Raw genomic sequence first — 19,580 nt, forward strand, 5'->3', positions numbered from 1 at the left:
TCTGCACATGACCAAAAGTCAGGGCAAGTTTTTCATCACGCTTGCTGAATTGAAAAATGTACTAAGCCCCATTTAAAATGTTAGCTAAGGACAATACTCGACCAACAGTGGTGCCTTGAAATACAAGACACGCACGCACAAACAATATTTTCACAACATAATCAATAAGATGCAGTAAAACTAAAATAAATTAAAAAAATTCCTGTCAGCATTTTGATATTTTATATTGTCTGCATGTGCTGCTATACCGTTTGCGTTCAAGTGGGAAAGGTGTCCGTGCTAGTTTCATTAGCCTCTCTATGGTGTTTTCGATTGTGTGTTAGCATTAAGCTAGCAGACCTTAATCGGGAACATGTCACAGAAATGTTACCAAGGCACAAAATGGTTCCTTTATTAAATGTGTGGCTCACTCATTGTGATCAATAATGCAGCTCCCTCTTGTGGTCGTTTCATGTAATGCATGTACATACTGTGCCGTATCATTTTACTATAGTTTTGAAGAAAAAAATCGGGCTCTACATTTTACACGTGACAAATAATGGAAATATCAAATTAATTATCGACAAAATATTAACTTTTTATTGCTATAATGGGCTAAATAAGTGAAGTATCCCTTTAAGATAATTTCGTTTTCCTTTTCCCTCATCAATGAAGCATGACTCGTGAACACAAATGTTTGCCCAGTCCTGTATTTGTGGGAGGAGACAAACAGGCGGAGACGAAAGATGCTGAAGACGCCGTCATGGCCGTCGTGCAGGAAGTTGCCGTTGAGACTCTCTTCTGCTGGCGGCGTCGACTAGCTTAGCCCGTTATGACATAAGCCGGCCTTTGTTTCCCTAAATCTCAATTATGCACGGCTCAACTGAATCCGCCTTATGCGCGCGCGCGCGCGCACACGTTTGAATATGGATGGTCTATGTCAGTACTTGGCAACCTTTTATTGAGCCAAGGCACATATTTTGCTCGGGAAAAATCTCACGACACGCCGCATAAACAAAATATGTTATTGTTGATCCCAGCTGAAATTTATGCACAAAGTAAACATAAAATAAAAGAGAATTGCATATTCTGTATTTTGAACACTTAGGTAGCAAACAATGCAAAATGCCTTAACGGGCTAACGAATAGTGCAACAACACGTTATCCTTTTCAAACATCAGGATTCGCTCAACACCCTCTGAATTGTAGCAAAAAAAAAAAAGTGCAAAAACATTTGTGATGATCTTATTGCTGTGTTTTCATAAAGTATTTTTCAAAAAGTTAATTTTTTTGGTGTTTTTGAGGGGGGCTGGAACGGATTAGTAGCATTTCCATTCATTTTAATGGAGAAAAGGCATTTTCTGTTCTGCCATATGTTAACGGCACAGATACACAACATTTTTGTGGTAAATGAATTAGTAGCTAATTTAAGTGTAAATGGATAATTTCCTGAGGCACACACTTGATGATCTCTGGCAGCACAGTGGCTGTGAATTAGTTGTCAATGTGGTCTACAATTACACTTTATTTGGCAAAACTTTTGGTAGTTTTTGCTCCCTGTGGTCTAAATTAGTTGATTAACCGACTTAATTCAGAAATTTATTTATTTATTTTTTAAACTGGAAGCAAAAAAAATTAAAAAGTGATAAAGTTTCAGTTTATTATTTTTTTTTTAAGAAAATAAAGTCAAGTCTAAGTCTAAAATGGGAAAATATTCGCTTAAAATCAGATTTTATGAAAAAAAATTGCCGTTTTATTTCGGGACATTATTGGACAAAGTTCTGCTTATTTTCACACAGTTAAAAAACAAAAAAAAACAAACAAAAAAAACAAAAAACATTGCAGTGTTTCCTTACTTACCGCCAACTAGTGGCCTGGCATGCTTATTACAGCTTTTTCTTACGTGACTTTTAAAGCACTCAAACAAACAAAAAATAAAACAATAAAAAAAGAGGCATGGCCAGCAAACTCGAGCCGTCGTCCGGGCAACGGATCATCTTTGCGACATCAAGATGGCGCCGACGTCAGTCGGGATGTAATCTCGTGGGCCAATTGGGGAGCCTTCTGGAGGAAATTCCGTTTTTTTATTGCTAAGAAATGACGGGCAGGCATTAGCAGTGATGTCATCCGGGCCCGCTTGCTAAATTTAGCCTTGTCATTTGTATCGGTGCCCCGGAGGCGTGCGATTATATTTGATGGAGTTTTCCAGCTTGACGGAACGAGCTTATCTCGGACACACAATCATGTTGTCCTGTGACGGTCGCCATCAGCGAGCAGTGTGATGAGTGTCTTTTCTTCCGCAGTGTCCGTGAACGCAACATCTTATGCTCCCAGTCTGTTTATTTGATGGCAATTAATTTGCACACCTGCTATCAAATGTTGTTTTGGTAAACATCTACGACAGTTTAGCATTTGGAACTTAACGACATTAAAAAAAAAAAAAAAAAAAAGTCTTCATGCACGTTTATGATCTTAACATTTTTGTAACCGTCAGCAATTTGGAACCATCTGTTTTCCATGAGGATTAGAGCTTACTTTATGGGTTGATTATTTTACCCCAAAATGTACTACAAAACAACCACCAAAGAACAGCGTTGAACAAAACAACCTCAAAAAACAAAACAAAACAAAAAATCGGTTGTCTTGGATCAAAAAGGAATTTATGGGTTATTTATTTGACCAAAAAACGTACGACACAACAATCACCAAAAAAAAAAAAAATCGTTCAACAAAACCAAAACAAACAAAAAATTGGTTGTCTTGGGTCAAAAAGCGATTTATGAGTTATTTATTTTACCCAAAAACTTACGCCAAAACAATAACCAAAAAAACGTTGGACAAAACCAAAAACCCCCCAAAATTGGTTGTTTTGTGTCAAAAAGGGGTCGAGACAATTTTATGGGTTATTTATTTTACCCAAAAACGTACTACAAAACAACCACCAAAAAACAGCGTTGAACAAAACAACCTCAAAAAACATAATAAACAAAAAAATTGGTTGTCTTGGGTCAAAAAGGGATTTAGCAAACTTTATGGGTTATTTATTTTACCCAAACATTTATGACAAAACAATCACCAAAAAAACTTTGAACAAAGCAATCTCAAAAACAAAAAACAAAAAAAATGGTTGTTTTGTGGTAAGTTTTCGGGTAAAATAAATAACCAATAAAGCTTGGCCGATCTGTTTTTTTCCTAATTTCGGTTTTTTTTTTTTATGTATTCATTTTATTTCTTTATTTTTATTTTTAGTATGAGATCTGTTTTTCCCCCCCCCATCAAAAAGCAAAGACAATTTGGCCTTCAGTCATCTATTGATACAAGTTTACAAAGGTGTTTTTGTTGTTGTTGTTTTTTTGTGCTATCGAGGTCATTATGTGAAGCGAAATACACGCAACAGCCAACTATCGATAAAATTGATTATGATCAACGACGACGGGTACTTTAGTTTTAGGTTCCTCATCGAACGTTTCTTTAAACTCAGGGTTTCTTTGGATTACTGTAAGGGGCGTCGACACCCTGCCCCTCCCCCTTCCGTCCTCACCGTCACCATCCCTTGCCCTCGTCACACGTGCGCAATCACTTGGTAATGGGGCTCGGGGCGGCCGGCAGGTGGTCCTCGCGCAACTTATAAAAAAGGCGTCGAGCGGCCCCACGGAAGCCCCGACGACGACGACGATGACGACGACGACGACGATGACGGAGCGCACTTTTCGGCAGCGCCTCTTTTTCCTGCTCTTGAGCTTGTGCGTCCTCAAGGGGGACTGCAGATACATCGAGGTAGGAGCGTCTTTAGTCCTCACTCATCATCATCATCATCCAAGATTGTGTCCTTGTCCTTTGCCGTGTAGGACAACGACGTCCTCAAGGATGAAATCTATTCCTTCTTCAACTCGGAGCCACAAGGGGAGACGGCGCAGGAGTTGATCATGTACCGGCGGCCGCTGCGTGAGTTTTTCCTCCCACTTTTGATGACTTTCCGCTTAGTAACTGTCAGTCAAAGCACTTTTGGACAAACCTAACGTGCGTATTTTGGAAAACATTAAAGACAGTTTAGTCTTTGGACAATCCGGTTGCTACATGTTCTAGTTTTTAAAATATCAATAATTTACATTCGGACATGTTTTTGGGGTATTTGTCAGTCTTCAATTAGCATGTATATTTTTATAAAATAAAATTTCGCCATGTATGTAAACCAATTATGTGTCATCTGAGAATATTTAGTCTTTGATAAACCTAACATGTCTTTTACTGTACATTGAGTGTACGTTTTAGCCTTAAATTCACTATAATGTTTTTCTAAACATCAAAGACAATTTAGAATTTTCAATAAATATATATTCTAGACAGCTTTTTCTCTTTTTTTCCAAAAATTATACTTTGTAATTTAAGAGATTTTGACAAACCAAACAATTTTCAGCCTTCAATAAAACCAACTTAACTTTTCCCAAATATGAAAGGGACAGTTTAGTCTTCAATAAACCAATTAACAATTTTCTGCAACGGTCAATTAGCATTTTTTTGTAATAATCATCAAAAGCATTTTAGAATTTTCAATGAAGATCATTTTGTGACATTGAGATCATTTTGTTTTCAAAAAAAATCAATTAGCATTTTATTTTATTTTTTTTTACTTTTTTTTCCCCCTTCAAAGATAATTTCGTTTTCGACAAACCTCATGCCTCAAAAAACAAAAAAACAAAAAAAGACATTTAATTTTTCAATATATAAAATTTTCAAGATAATTTGCCAACATGGAAGAAAGTTTCGTCTCCAATAAACCGATTATGCCCGGAAAAGCTGGACGAAGTGGCTCGGGAAAGAGAAGTCAAGGTTTGCCTGCTTAATCTGCTGCCGTCCCGACCCGACCTAGGATAACTAATTATTTCAAAGAATTTTCAAATGTAGAGTCTTCAAAAGAAAAAGAAAAAATAATAATAAAAATAAAAATAACGAACGTACAACGTGCCATCCCAGGTTGTGTGGACATGGTGTCGGCGGAGGGTCGCTTCACCTTCACGGCTGAGCGTCCCCAGCTCAGCTGCGCCGCCTTCTTCATGGCCGAGCCCGACCAGGTGGTCAGCGTCGAGTACGACAGCGTCGACGTCGACTGCCAAGCGGGAGACTTCATCACGGTGAGGGCCATCGCCGTCACGGCAAATTGGAAAATCAGTGCTGAGAGATGGCGATGCAAGAAACAAAAGTGAGGACTAAAACAACAAGAAAAAAAAAAAAGCTAATTGCTAACGGCTCAAGTGGCGCGTAATAGCAGTGCCATGTTGCAACATATTCAACTTTTATCATTATTTATATGTGTGCAACGTTTGGATAGTGTGTGCTATTACTTTTTGACATTGTATCAAGGCTGTAAATGTCGTTCTTGAACAATAAAAATGCTAAATGCTAGCATCTAAAATAGCGCATAATACCAGCGCCATTTTGCATCCCATCTTGACCCATTCACTCGCAGCCATTTTGAGTGAAGCAACCCCCTTCGCTCCCGGCTGTTTTACTGGATTTTGACTGATTTTGCCACGCACACAGAATATTGTGTTCTATTGCTATGAAAATATGGAACCTACCAAAAGAAAAAGTAGAACAAAAAAGGATATTTCTATCTGTTTCCGTCTTGCGGAAATTGGCATTAGAATATAGCTAAGTTTCATCATTATTCGTCAATCTGTTTTAAACTGTTGGGAAATCAGCTTGTTTTAACATGGCCCTGGTTAATCTCTTATACTCTGCTGCCACCTGCTGGCCGTACTTGTAATAACTACAATTGCTTCAATTGTTCTCTGCATTTGAAAGGCTGCATCAAAGCCTTCGGTATGCTCTAGCATAAAAAAACAACAACAACAAAAAAACGTATAAATACGTCTTTGGGACACTTAAATAATTTAAAATAGAACGTATTTATACGTTTTTGGGAGCAAATGGGTTAACAATCCCCATTATCTCGTATCTGATCTTAAAAGGTATTTGACGGTTGGGTGATGAAGGGGGAGAAGTTTCCCAGCTCGCAGGACCACCCGCTATCCCCGCGCGAGCGCTACGTGGACTACTGCAATCCCGCCACTTCCAGCAGGGGAAGCGTGCGCTCCTCGCAGAACGTGGCCATGATCTTCTTCCGCGTGCACAACGCCGGCAGCGGCTTCACCGTCACGTTCAGGAAGCTCGCCAACCCTTTCCGTAAGTAAATGCTGTGACGTATTTGATGTTTACATGTTAAAAAACAAAACAAAAACAACACACGTACATTTAGTGTCTGTTAGTGAAAGTAGGAGCACATAAATTCTGAAAATCGCCACTGTGCGACGAGCTACTTCCCGTTTTGTTAACTAAAAATACCAGAAATGTCTTATGTTTGTGGAGAACAAAGGATTGGAATATTCCGGAAGCATTAATTTTCTGAGATTTAAAAATAGTAGAACACACGTTGCAAACATAGTAGCCATGTTCTTTTGCGGCGCTGCGACTATACATCATATAGTGTAAATGCTAAGCATTTAGCATTTTCTTGTTGTAATGTAACAATCATGCTACTTGGGAAAAAAAATGCTTTAACTCATTCATTGGCACCCATTTTCACATTTTGCAATCCCGTTCACACCCGGCTATTTTACTGGATTTTGACTGATTTTGCAAGGCCCACAGAGTATTGTGTTCTTTTGCTATAAAAACATGGGACCAACCAAAAGAAAGATTAGAATCTCTTCTTTCATCAGGAAAAAAAAGTGTATTTCTATCTGTTTCCGTTTTGCAGCAATTAGCATTAGAATATAGCTAAGTTTCAGCATTATGCACAAATCTGTTTAGAATTGTGGGGAAAGAGCTTGTTATCAACATGGCCCTGGTTGATCTCTTATACTCTGATCCCACCTGCTGGCCGTTTTTGTAATTACTACCATTTTTTTTCTCTGCAGTTGAGTTCAAAGCCTTCTGTATACTCTAGCATAAAAAACAAACAAACAAAAAAACGTATAAATACATCTTTGGGACACTTCCCACTTCGTTTAAAATAGAACGTATTTATACGTTTTTGGGAGCAAATGAGTTAATGAAGAAACTACACTCTAAAATATGGGCAGGGTTTAAAATAATCTACTCACGCTAAGCTACTACCCTATGTTTCGCTCACTACGGACTTAATTTGAATACAGTACCTCACATCTAAAATTTTGTCCGACAGCTAAAACTAATTGCACACACCTGAATATGGAGGCCATTTTGAGCGCAGCTATTAAGCACCCTCCGAATGTTAGGATTGTGCATATTTCTTGTTGCGGTACAAGTTCGCCGGTCACACGTTAGCGTGATGATAAACGTGTCGCATCATTTGCCTCGTTGCAGCCTGCAATGTCATCTCGCAGTCACCAGAGGGCACATTCACCATGGTGAGCCCACAGCAGCACAGGAACTGCAGTTTCTCCATTGTCTACCCAGTCGAGGTCGACATCTCGGAATTTTCCACTCTAGGACTCCGCGGCAGCTTGCCGAAGGTGAAGCAACACAAACTGAATGTTTGCCCCATATCATACTAGTATGTTGTTTAAATTGAGTTATACAAGATCAGACTGAAATTTAGCATTTGTGGTGCGGATACAGTTCAAAAGGATGAAGTTGTAAAATTAGGAATTGAATTTTCAGGAGGGGCTTTTTATTTATTTTTTTCTTAAAGTTGAATAAATCATTGCTCATATTTCCCATGAGGAAGTTTTTGGAACGTGTATGACCATAATTTATTTTCTTTTAATTAAATTGTGACATAATAAAAGATACAAACAATTTATTATTATTTTTTTTGGCCCATTATACACTTTTTTTTAAATGCATTTCTATAGAAGCTATTTATTTATTTAGCTATTTAATTTCTATAAATAAAATTTCAAACATTTCTAAAAATATATATATATAGTTTTATTGCCCTGCAGAATATCAGTAAAAATTCTAGCTGATTATTTGTTAATGATTTTTTTTTAATGTATATTTAACAAGAAATCCTTTTCATTTTAAAACGTTTTTATTGGCTCATGGCTGTTGAAAAATGTTTAATTGAACAATAGCCTATTTAGATTTTTATTTTAATGTAATTGTATTTTTTTTTTAATGCAATGTCACATTGGGTGGATGGATGAAAAAATGGACAGATAAAAGAGACTGATCTAAAATTTGTGCGTTTCTGACTTCTACCCCTAACTTCCTTAGTGGCCCACGTCGGGTTGCGTGTCCGACTCCGAGGACATGGTGCAGCTTCTTGGGGGAAACGGTCTCGACACGTCTAAGATGCTCCCACTCGCGGAGCTCTGCAGCTCCTCTGCTGGGCCAAGTGAGTACTGCCCTTTTTTTTTTCTTTTTTTTTAATATCAGTCTTTCATTCATTCTGTATGTTCTATATCTAGTTTGATGGATGGATGGATGCATAGATAGATAGATAGATAAACAATGTCATAAATTGAGGGCCCTCACGTGAAATGTTGCTCGTGTGGGGGATCCCCGTGGAGGCGTGGGCCGACTTCTATTTACTCTTCTCTTCTCTTGTCCCCGCAGGCCACGTGAAGGTGGGCTGCGACAACACGGTGGTGCGCATGGTGTCCAGCGGCCGCTACGTCAACAAGGTGTCCTTCAGCTACCGCCTGCTGGACAGCCAGGAGCTGCAGAGGCTCCGAGTCAACAACGTGGAGGATTTCTGCACCGCCAACTGATGATCTCCCTCTCGTCTGTTACAACCAAAAGACCAAACATCAAATGAATATCAATGAATACAAACCCCGAAACATCCATGCTGTTTGTTGAATAAAGTCGTCGTTGCTGCCTTTGTTGTGATTATCATTCTGGTGATGAACGGCGCTAAAGTGAATTTTACTGTGAGAGTGATGCGTTGTTAATAAATACATTCATTGCCATTTGTATATATATATACACATGCATTTTTTTTTGTAATAAAAAGACACTGCATGGCAAAGCAATTATTCGTCTTCGTTTCTTGTCGAGAGAACATTTGAATGTTTTCCACTTTACACATCCAATGGAGCTATGGCAACTGTAGTCATGGCGACCGGCCATGACACATGCTGCACTCACGATGAGGCTCCTCACACAAATTTTGACAGTAAAAAAATAAACAAACAAGGAATTCATGCACAAAAACATGCACTTTTTTTTTTTTTTTTTTTTTTTACTAATTTTTAAACATTGGTTTTGATTGGCTGGCTGATTATTATTATTTTTTTTTATTGGGAGGTGGTCTGCAGCGGATTATGATTGTTTAACATTTATAAGCCCTTGGTTCAGTCTAAAAAAATATAATTGGGGCATAGTGACATTTTTGGAACAAAATGTGTTCCATATCTCCACATCGTGCTTGTTTCTTTGGACGCTGATCATCGCTAATGCCCTCAAACAGTCCTTCGGGGTCGAGCCGTCGTCCGCGTTGACGTCAACGACAAATGAAAGCCCCCCGCCCCCAAACAACCGCCACCTACCACCAATCTCCCTGGCTGCCGCGGGCAAAACAGCAGACGCTATCTGGAGGAATGATGGTTGCCTTGTGTCAAAAGAGGCCAGGTGCTTTATCTTTGACACACACCTGCAGCCATTTTTTTTATTTATTTTTTTGGTGATAGCATGTGTCTGCCCTTATGTGCTCGAATATACTACCACCAAGTACATACTTCCCCTGCCCAAAAAACTGTTCATGCTAAGGAGGTTAGCATGAGCTCATTACTTACTGGTGCTGGCTGAGAGTTCAACGAAACATTAGCTTAGTTCAATGTCAGTCCCATTGAAAATGAATGGGGGAAAAGTTGATATTTAACATCAAATTGTGCGGGTACTGTAAGTAACGTGAAATCAGACGATATATACCTCGGAATGCGTGAATTTTTGAAGCAAGTTGAATTTTGAACGGTGTAAATCGGAAGTATTATGTGGGAGTTTTTTTTTCGGCAAAAAAAAGTGAAGAGAATAAAAATCCGAATAACATTTGTGGGATGCTTTCAGCATTTCCACGATAAAACAATAAATGATACAAAATTGCGAAATGTTTGCTGGAGGTCAAAATGAGTTTTGAGGACCAAAATAAAAAAACAAATTTATCACTATCAGCCATTTTGGTTGTTTACTTTCACCTCGAATGCTTTCAGGTCGGAACTGGGAAAAACGAACTTGGATATATCCGACTTCCGACCATCCTCGAATGCAGCATAAGCTCTTCAACATGCCTCGACATCGCCCACGTATGCAAGTTGCAAAAATTACCAAAGGAAAACCTTTGATTGATTGCAACCTTTTCGTGCCAACCACGACTCGTAATCACGACGCCACCATCGGGTGCGGGCGTCCGCCCGTCTCAATCAAATCCAATCAAGTTAACGAGGAGCATTTGAGTTTTAAAAGCGTCATTTATTTTGCCGGAAAATGTCATCTCCAATCATGAGATGACAAAGTGGAAATACATTTTCTGGATATTACGCCAGCCAAGCCGATAAGTGTCGCATTGGCGGCCTGAGGCGGGGAAAACATGTCAGTCGTGAGGGTCCGACGCGAGCGGACGCAGGTGCGTCCGTGCGTCACGCTGGCTGGGAGGAGGGGTCGCCTCCCGAAAAGCGAAGCGGTCGGTCGTCGTCGTCCGCTTGTCAAACATGGCCGCCGGCGTGCGAGGGGTGTGAGGCTCGCACCAGCTCCCGTTGTGGAAACGCAGATGTGCTTTCACACTTCACATTTCAAATCAAATAAAATGTTTTTGTGTGTGTTTATTATGACAACGGGTCATGGTGAATGCGGAATTTGTTGTTTGAAGATATGGGTAGTTTTTTTTTGTAGCCTGTGCTATTCAATAAAATAAAAACAAATCGTTCTCCACCAATCCGGGATGAAAGTTGCAACATTCTGTCAATGAAAGATGAACTCTAGTTACATTAAATGAAAACCATTCAAATTACTTGAGTATTTTTCTCAACAGATCAATCGATAGATGGATAGACTCTTTTGTCGTCATATGGATAACTTAAAACATCTATACAACGAAGCAGTTAGTGCGCTAGCTATTAGCTAGTTCCCACTACCTAGCAGATAGATACCTGTAGATAGACTATTGATCAATCAATCAATCAATCAAGCAAGCTATTCTATCAATCTAGGCAGCCAGGTAGTAACAGCGAGCTAGATAGAGCTGCTAGCTTACTAGCTAGCTTGCTGGATAGCTAGTTTTAGACTACAAGGTATATATCTATAATATATAGTGTAGCACTAGTGTTAGCCATAAAAAAAAAAAACATCAAAATGTAAAAAACAAATATATAAAAATGTAGACAATGGATAGCAACATGTTTGACCACAATTTCTGGCACATCCGAGCAATAACGGTCATGACGTAAAAGGAAAGGGAAATCATCACATTTATTGACAACAGCGCGATACAACATTCATGTGCTCTCCCCACGACAGAGATGTACAGTGTGGTTAAAAAAAAAAAAAAAAAAAAAAAAGGGAACATCTACTTGGTTTTCTTCTTCTTCTGCTCCTGGAAGAAGTCGTTGCAGGCGACGGTGAGCGCCGCCACCAGCACCACAAACTCGTTGAAGTCCACCTCGTTGTCTTTGTTGGAGTCCAGGTCGCTCATGATCTTCTCCACCAGCAGTGGGTCCTTTTGCGACTGAAAACAATTCCAATAAATAAATCACACCACGCTTAAAGATTTGTGTTATTTTCAACGGTACCTTGTTATTTATAAATTCCTACCAAGTACAAAAACGCATCAATATTTTTTTTTAATATTTGATTATTTTTACATCAATGTAATTTATATATTATTCACTCTACGCTTTTGATGCTTCGAAGATTTAAACGCAACAAAACAAGACTATCCCTGCACTCGAGGTCTGCAATCACGTACGATTGCCGGCGGGGCTGCGATGACATCATGGCAGCGTCTATATATGGACGTGATGTGGGCCCCCCAAAGACGTCGATGATGTGTTAGCACCTGAGGCTTCCACTCACATGCGGGATGGTAAAAAAATAAATAAAAATCATATCAGCGGTCTTCAGCCCTTCCAGACGACTGTCTCAAACACAGGAAGTGCTGTTTGCGATCACACAGGCTCGAGGGGGTTGGGAGCTGCTGATTGGATGACTTCCTCTGCCCAATATGGCCACAAAGTCAAGCGATGCCTCCAAGATGGCGACAACGGCCTTGTTTCCTTCAGGGGCCACTTTTTATGCTACCGGTTGTCCTCCCAGCAGACATTGGGCAAGAGGCGACTGGAATATGGTGGGGGAGGTGGACACAAAATATTAGATCTACGACAAACATAATAAACTCCTAGTTTGCTGTGTAGCTCTCTGAAAAGTGACCACGAGGCAGTACTTTTGTGAAGGGAATATAAAAAGCGCAATGAGGGTTGAAGGGGTTACCGTGAGGAAGTCAGTGAGCTCGGTGTGCAGCAGCTGCTTGAGCTCGCCCTTGTTCAGTTTGTACTTGTCCCCGTCGTGGCCCGAGTAGTTGTAGAAGACGGCGATCAGCGCGTCCATGGCGCCTTCCAGCTGGCTCGGCATCCCGCTGACCCAATGAAGCAGAAGGTGACGAAGAAGAAGAGGAAGAGGAGTGGTCCTATCTGTGAGCAGAGGTGTCCAGGTGTGATGGCTCACTTGTTTGTCAGGAAGTGAACCACGAAAAAGAGAGCTGGAGTAGGCGGTTGGGGCGGGGGGGGTCCGCCCCTACGGGGTAATTAATTCCACAAGCGAGGGCGTCCATAGCGACCGTCTTCCTTTTCCAGCCGTGCACTTGGAAAACAAAACATGCGCCGATGTGATCCTGCCGCCTCCCCCAAGGGTGCGAGGCGCAGGATGGAGCCTGCATCATTCCGGTGTTTCCACGATCTCCCGGGAGGCCGTGCGATGGGGTGATACTCCGACAAGTGCGGGGATGTGAGCTGAGTCGCACAGGTGAGTCACTGTCCCAGGTGACTGAGGGAGGATTGGAACCCTAGGTTTCCCTAGTCAGAGGCTGCAAATGCAGGTCCAGAGAGTAAAAACGCTTCCCCAGTGTCCGCCTCTGACCCTATTCCAAAGTCTGTTTTAACCAGGATACTACTATGTGCTCTTGCTGGAATCACTGCAAAGACCACACTCGGATGATTCAGTTCACTGAACACCCGAAACACATTCGTAGTTCAATGACTCGAGTTTATGGAATGGCCAGAAAGACATGGCAGAATCAAGTTTACTGACAAAAGTTAGCAGACTCGCCAAACACTGCAAACCCAGAGGATTTGATACAACTACTCGTATGAGCAGAATCCCCCCCCCAAAAAAACTGCAGTCTTGAGTAGGGATGTCCCAATCCGATCACGTGATCGGAAATCGGGCCTGATCACATGGTTGCTGACTCAGGTATCGGTATCGGACATTGTCTCCCGGTCAGGACTCGGATAAATATATGAGGTTATCGTTCAAGACTCTTGAACGAGCCACGTCGCAGACTCAAGTTCACGGATTTAATGTCAGACCAGGATTTAACCAGAAAACGCAGTCAAGTCAGACAATTTGACTCACTGGCTATTGTTCGTGGATTCCCCAGGAACACCGCAGATTGTACGATCTGATTCACTGGCTTGAGTTAGCGGACTCACTTAGATGATTTGGCTCAAACTAGACCCAACAAAAACATAGTGAATGCTGATGATTCCATTCACAGACTCGAGTTAGTACCAACATCGTAAACACTACCGACTTAATGATATGATTCACTGACTTGAATGCATGACCTATACCGGAAACACGACCAACTGTCGATTTGGCTCATTGACTCAAGGTCACTCGAAGACGAATGGGTCAACTAACTCAAGTTTCCAGGCAAAAGGGTAACACATCAGACTCGATTGAGTTAGTTCACTAACTCAATGCAGAAGATTTGGCTAATTTTATTTACTAGACAAGAATTAGTGGACTCAGTAGAAGCACAGACGTTTTGGTTCACTGGCTTGAGTCAGCAAACTAATCGGAAACACAGCAGACTTGCACCTTTCGATTCAGATACTCAATTTAGCGGACTCACTGGCAATACGTCAGACTTGTACAATTTGGTTTATTGACTCGTGGGAGCGGAGACACCAGAAATACTGCAACACTCGGATAATTCTGTACACAGACTCAGATGATTTGCTTCACTGGGTGACTCGAGTGTGCAGACTTACTGGAAACCTCTATCTTTGGCTCCCGTTGCAAATTGCTACGATTTGAATGACTCCTGTCTTTGACTTGTAGCGACTTGCTCCGTTAAGCCTTGCCGGCGTGTCACAATCCCGTGAGTTTCCTTGCGAGGTAGCCGGGTTTATTTTTAGCCACGCTGGGTTTCGCCCTTTCATCGTTTTCCTGACATAACTGCCGCCGACCGGAATAGCAGTCAGCCCCTAAAGAAGATCCCCCACAGGGCAACCTTCCTTCCACCCGTGGCCGCAACAAGTTTCCATTTGTTAGCTTGACGAAAGCCTTGCAGCAACAGGACCTATAGGGAGTGGGGGCAAACATCATGAAATGATTCTAACGGTTTTGTCGCTGAGATGAATTCAAATACCGGGACAACAGATCAACAGTGTCTTTAAGGGCTGCTTGACGGACTATACATCACTTTGAGACCAACACCCATCCATAGGGCTCTCTGCTGCATCCTCAAGGTTGATGCAAAGACAACATCCTCAGTATGTCTTTGCTCCTAGAGAGAATGACTGATGTATGACAAAGCATAAAGCATAAAGGTAGACTATATCTATATCAATATATTTCTATAAATATACATATACGGTAAAGACATATGGACATGGTTGAATCACTGTGTTGAGCTCTACTGCCCTCTACAGGCCCATTAGAGACAACACAGTGTGCTGACCACTTAACCTCCAATTTGAAATCAGGTTTTCCATTAAAAAAAAAAAAAAAAAAAAAGTGTCTTGCGTGGTATAATGTGTCTCAGGTCATTTGAGCTCACTGTGCTGTCTCCTTGGCAACACATAGTGCAGAGAAAGGACACTAAGGAAGCCAAACACAACAAGGATTGTTGTGACACCAGATTATTCATGGGAAGAAAAAAAAATCATTTCGCAACATAAAACAAAAAACACTCAGAGCTCAACTGAGAGGAAGTTCTATTGACTTCCCTTTTGACAGCCTCTCTGTGATTAATGAACATCCATGTTATTAACATTAACTCACTTACTCCCTACAAGCTGCAAACAAGACATTTGGTTATGCTTTGAGCTTCTGGCTAATATACGTAACGTGGTTCAAGTGAAGTAGCAATTGGACAAAATCCTGAGGAAGTTTTACCTTTGAAGGACATCTGGAAATAGCCATAATTATCATAACCTTCCTGACTTCCCGTCTTTTCCGGAGTGGCTTCTTGAGACTCTTTTGTGGGTCCGTTCGCGATTTTTCGATACGATCATTATTAAATTACAAACGGGCGTGGCTTTGCTACCTTTGATTGCATCATAAAAGAAAATGGCTTCCTTCGGTGCAAGCACTTTTGAGAGAAGAGGAAAAGTGTATAACACTTTTTATTGAACAAATTTAGGCTTTAGCATGTTTTCTATGAGACTCTTAAGAACACATTAATGTATTGTTTGAATTATTTTAACTGTAATTGAGTCTAGCAGTTAAGTTTTACAAAATGTCCTCTGTAGTGGACACATCATAGCTTAAAAATACGGACTTTTTTGTTTCTCAAAAATTTCTTATGCAGTATTCCAGTTATTTCACAAAGATTGGGGAATATCAAAATAAACATGATTGGACAATATTTTTTTTCCTGGTAGTAAGGAGGTTTCAAATATCAACTCATAACCTTTATCTTTATCTTTGAAGGACCCTAACAAGTTGACCATTAATGATATTCATTTCGCTATCATGAAAACATAAACCAGCTGTTCGTGCTTTTGAGAGAACAAGTGGAACGACTAAATGGGGATAAAAAAAAATGAGAGTGTCTGTGGGTCCCGAGCGCTGGCTGCCATCCTTGTGCCCATCAAAAGGGGCTTTACAGAGCGCCCTCTTTCAAAGTGGAGTGAGGGGGGTGCGTGGGAGGTGGGGCTTGAACATGCATAAAAGCTTTAGACAGTCGGGCCAAGTTGGCAAAGCCTCACCAGACGATTTGCTGTCGATGTTCTTTCCAGCCGAGGCGGCTTCATCCCGGATGTCGGGGGCGAGCAACGTAACAGGGGGCCGCTCCGGGTCCAGTTTGGTCCTTCAGCCGGCCTGGGACTACCTGCGCCAGAACCACCACGACCTCCTGAGGAGCCCGTTGTTCCCCGTGGCGCTCTCCGTCTCCACCTACTTCTTCCTGGTGGGGGTCTACACCGCGCTGGATCTGCTGGCACCCGCCTGGCCCAGCGTCAACCGCTACCGGCTGCACCCGGACAGACCTGTCACCTGGCCCGGAATCGGGACCACGCTGGGCGTCACCGTCTACAACCACCTGCTCTACATCTTCCCTGCCGCCGTGGGCCAGTGGCTGACCATGATTCCCAAACTTATTTTCTATCATTAATGTGACCTAACTTATAGCTAAATAGCTTCATTTTATCAAAAAAATATGCACGTAATTGTACTTTAAAGTTAAAGAAAAATGGTACCTAAACAAATGTCTGTATCTGTAAACAAACAGTTGTAAAAGTTACATTCGAAGGTAGTTAACATACGAATTGGACTGAAAAGTTCAATACAACTGAACTCTACTTACATATAGGTCTACTGTCTGCAGTTTCAGCTACTCGTTTGGTAATACAAATAACGACAACGAGCTGTTTAGTAAATAGGGACATCCTGAGAAGATGCATTTTCATTGTTTAGGCATTGGTAGCTACTGTCGCTATCTATCTATCTATCTATCTATCTAGATAGCTAGCTAATCTATCTATCCAACTAGCTAGCTAGCTAATCTATCTATCCAGATAGATAGATAATCTATCTAGCTAGCTAGATAATCTATCTATCTTTCTAGATAATCTATCTATCTATCTCGATAGCTCTCTAGCTATTTAGCTAGCTATCTCTAGCTAGCTAGCTAACTGCATGCTATTGTGGGAGAAATGAACCCAAGTCCCTCGCAATTGTGTCGAACTCATGAGAACGCAGGCACTCAAAGCAAGTTTTTATGTTGTTGGCCTGTGTGGTAAAAAGCAATTTAATGCTGCATAATTTTCCACAATCGTTCTAAGTCTGCACGTTCTCAACAATTATCATGAAACATGTCAAATGTATTTAGAAACAAATCTCTTGATTCTTCTGAGTCTTTAATTAAAACAACAATTCCAGGAGCAAATCAAAGCAAGTTTTGAATCCTAGCTGACGCTCTCTCCTTTGTGGCTCATCATGAGGGAGGGAGGGCCAAAACCGGTTTGGCGTGATTTGTGCTTTACGAGCGAGAGAGAGGCATGTCTGTCGCAAGAGGTCATGTTTATTTTAGCAGCAATGATGCCAAATGCCGACGCTCGTCAGAGCCGCCCGCCATCGCAGCCTTTAAAATTAGCAAAACGGGAAGTTGAATAAATGTCAAAATGATCAGCAGAGGAACTACACCCATACGTCGACGTATGCAAAGCCTGTGGTCGAAGGGACAGTTGATGTGACAAGAAGGCCATATAGCGCGTTACGACACTAAAAAAAAATATGCAAGCGTACGCAGGTATGCAAGACGTTTAACCGCATATCCGTTTCGTGTTAAATACGCACACTGCTGAGGTACCGAAGTTCAAAGTTTTGTTAGGGAGGTTGTTGCCAAGGTAAACACAAAATAAGGGTGGGCGGGGGTGACTTGAGCGTTCATGCAGGTAACCAAAACCTGCAGAACCTCCTTGAAAGTGAACTTGTTGCTATAAAATATCAAATATTGACAATTTTTTGTCCTGCACGTACTTGAGTACACTGTGAGGACTTTTGCAACATCTGCTTTTCGCTAATGCCTGTGTCATAGAATAGAATAGAAATACGATACGATGACACTGCTCATGCAAGAATGAATCATTAACCTACTATGCGCACACGGCAACTTTACAAAAGTGGCACAAAACTAGAGATGCTGGTTGACTCCAAAGTTACTCTAAAAATAAAAGTCTGCGTAGGAAATAACAGAAATAGAAGTTCCCAATTCACGTTAACCATTTAACAAAACACCCAAATTGTATGACACGTTAAGGCATCTCTGGTCCCTTCCAAGCAGGTGCCATTTCCACTCGCATCTGCTTGGTCAAATTTATTTTGCCAGTAATTGACAGTTTAGAGTACATTTGATCATATGTGGTGGTAAAGTTCCACTTGCAATTCTCTAGCCATCATCGCCCGCCTCTTTACCTTTGTTTTTCTTTTTTCTCAGGTCAACGGCGTGACTGTCTTGCATCATGTGCTCATAACTTTGGCTTACGATGTTAGCTTAAAGTTAATCATCTCCTCACTTTCTAATCAACTGCGGGGAATGTGCAATTGTAAGTCAAGAAATTAGGAACAAATTAAGAAATAGGATTTCCTTTTTTTGGAAACAAAACAAAAATATATTTTGACTTTTCATATTATAAAGTATATATCTATACAAGTTTATATAAATACAGTATATATATATAAGCAAAACCTCCACAATAACGAAATACACTGCTATGGAAATAGTCCCTAGGCATGTTTTTAAAGAATTTATGGCACCTGTTTTTTTTTTTTTAAGGTCTTTAAACGTACTTGAAAATACTTCAATTTAACACATGCCAACTTTTAATATATTGAGACTGTGTACCTACCATCATCATCTTCCCATTCTGTCATCATGCAGTGAATACCGTTTTCTTTTCTTTTTTTCACCCAAACTAACAAACTTCTCACCACATACATTCGCAACCATGCCTTAAAAGGTGTACAATATAAAATGAATCCACAGCCGAGCCGTTGGTTTCTGAAGTCGCAACAATGGCGAACGGAACTTTCTTCTTCTAAATTTACAGCGTTGAAAAACCGTACATCGCCCCCAGTGGTTGAATGTAGAATTACACCCAAGAACAGACAGCAGCACAAACAACGCCAAAAAAAATAAAAATAATAATCTTCGAAATAGCGGGACCACAAACCCGCAATGGAGGGAGTTATTGTTATGTAATATACTGTATATTAAATAAATGACGTTAATTTAAAAAAAAGAAAGAAAAAAAAAAGGCATGCAGTTGTCTTATCGTCAGGAACCAGAAAGCTCTTGAACGCAAGAGTCGTTTCCGCCTGCAGGTTTATTCATGTGACTCACAAACAAAACAGCAGTGAACAACAAAAAGGTAACAGGACACTTGGCTACAGTCATTTCCCTCACCTGACCCAGGTCACCTTTCATCACGGACCCTGGACATGTGGCGGGAGCGGTAAAGTTTCCTTTTGATATTATGCGAGAACAATTTCTACAACAAGTGGAAAGGTGTGGATGTTGAACCCAACAAATAAAATCACATTAAAATTGATTTTTGCATTAGTAAACACAAGAACATATGCATGTGAGGTGCAGGTATTATTTTTTTGTTCACTCGGCGCCGACATCCGCCATGTTGTAGTATTTGTGACTGCGTGACTTCTATGGACTCTTT

The 19,580-nt window shown here is 40.8% G+C and overlaps 2 protein-coding genes across 3 annotated transcripts; one reads left to right on the forward strand and one right to left on the reverse strand.

Moving 5' to 3' along the window:
- Positions 1 to 4,954: 4,954 nt before the first annotated feature.
- s100z (S100 calcium binding protein Z) lies at positions 4,955 to 18,973 on the reverse strand. 2 transcript variants are annotated; one of them, XM_077498061.1, is made up of 4 exons: positions 12,391 to 13,029; positions 11,475 to 11,629; positions 8,443 to 8,693; positions 4,955 to 5,151 (listed from the first exon to the last, which is right to left on the reverse strand). In XM_077498061.1, exons 1-3 carry the CDS (start codon positions 12,529 to 12,531, stop codon positions 8,603 to 8,605), a joined length of 387 nt encoding a protein of 128 aa, XP_077354187.1. In that variant the 5' UTR covers positions 12,532 to 13,029; the 3' UTR covers positions 4,955 to 5,151; positions 8,443 to 8,602. The 2 variants fall into 2 exon arrangements, 1 of the variants encoding a protein (XP_077354187.1); XR_013278781.1 differs by lacking the exons at positions 11,475 to 11,629; positions 12,391 to 13,029 and adding an exon at positions 18,756 to 18,973.
- Positions 16,115 to 16,828, forward strand: LOC144002696 (cholesterol 25-hydroxylase-like protein 2). The gene has a single exon (XM_077498137.1). It carries the CDS (start codon positions 16,133 to 16,135, stop codon positions 16,517 to 16,519), a length of 387 nt encoding a protein of 128 aa, XP_077354263.1. The 5' UTR covers positions 16,115 to 16,132; the 3' UTR covers positions 16,520 to 16,828.
- Positions 18,974 to 19,580: the final 607 nt, after the last annotated feature.

The sequence above is a fragment of the Festucalex cinctus genome, chromosome 15 (assembly GCF_051991245.1).
Source record: "Festucalex cinctus isolate MCC-2025b chromosome 15, RoL_Fcin_1.0, whole genome shotgun sequence".
Classification (NCBI taxonomy): Eukaryota; Metazoa; Chordata; class Actinopteri; order Syngnathiformes; family Syngnathidae; genus Festucalex; species Festucalex cinctus.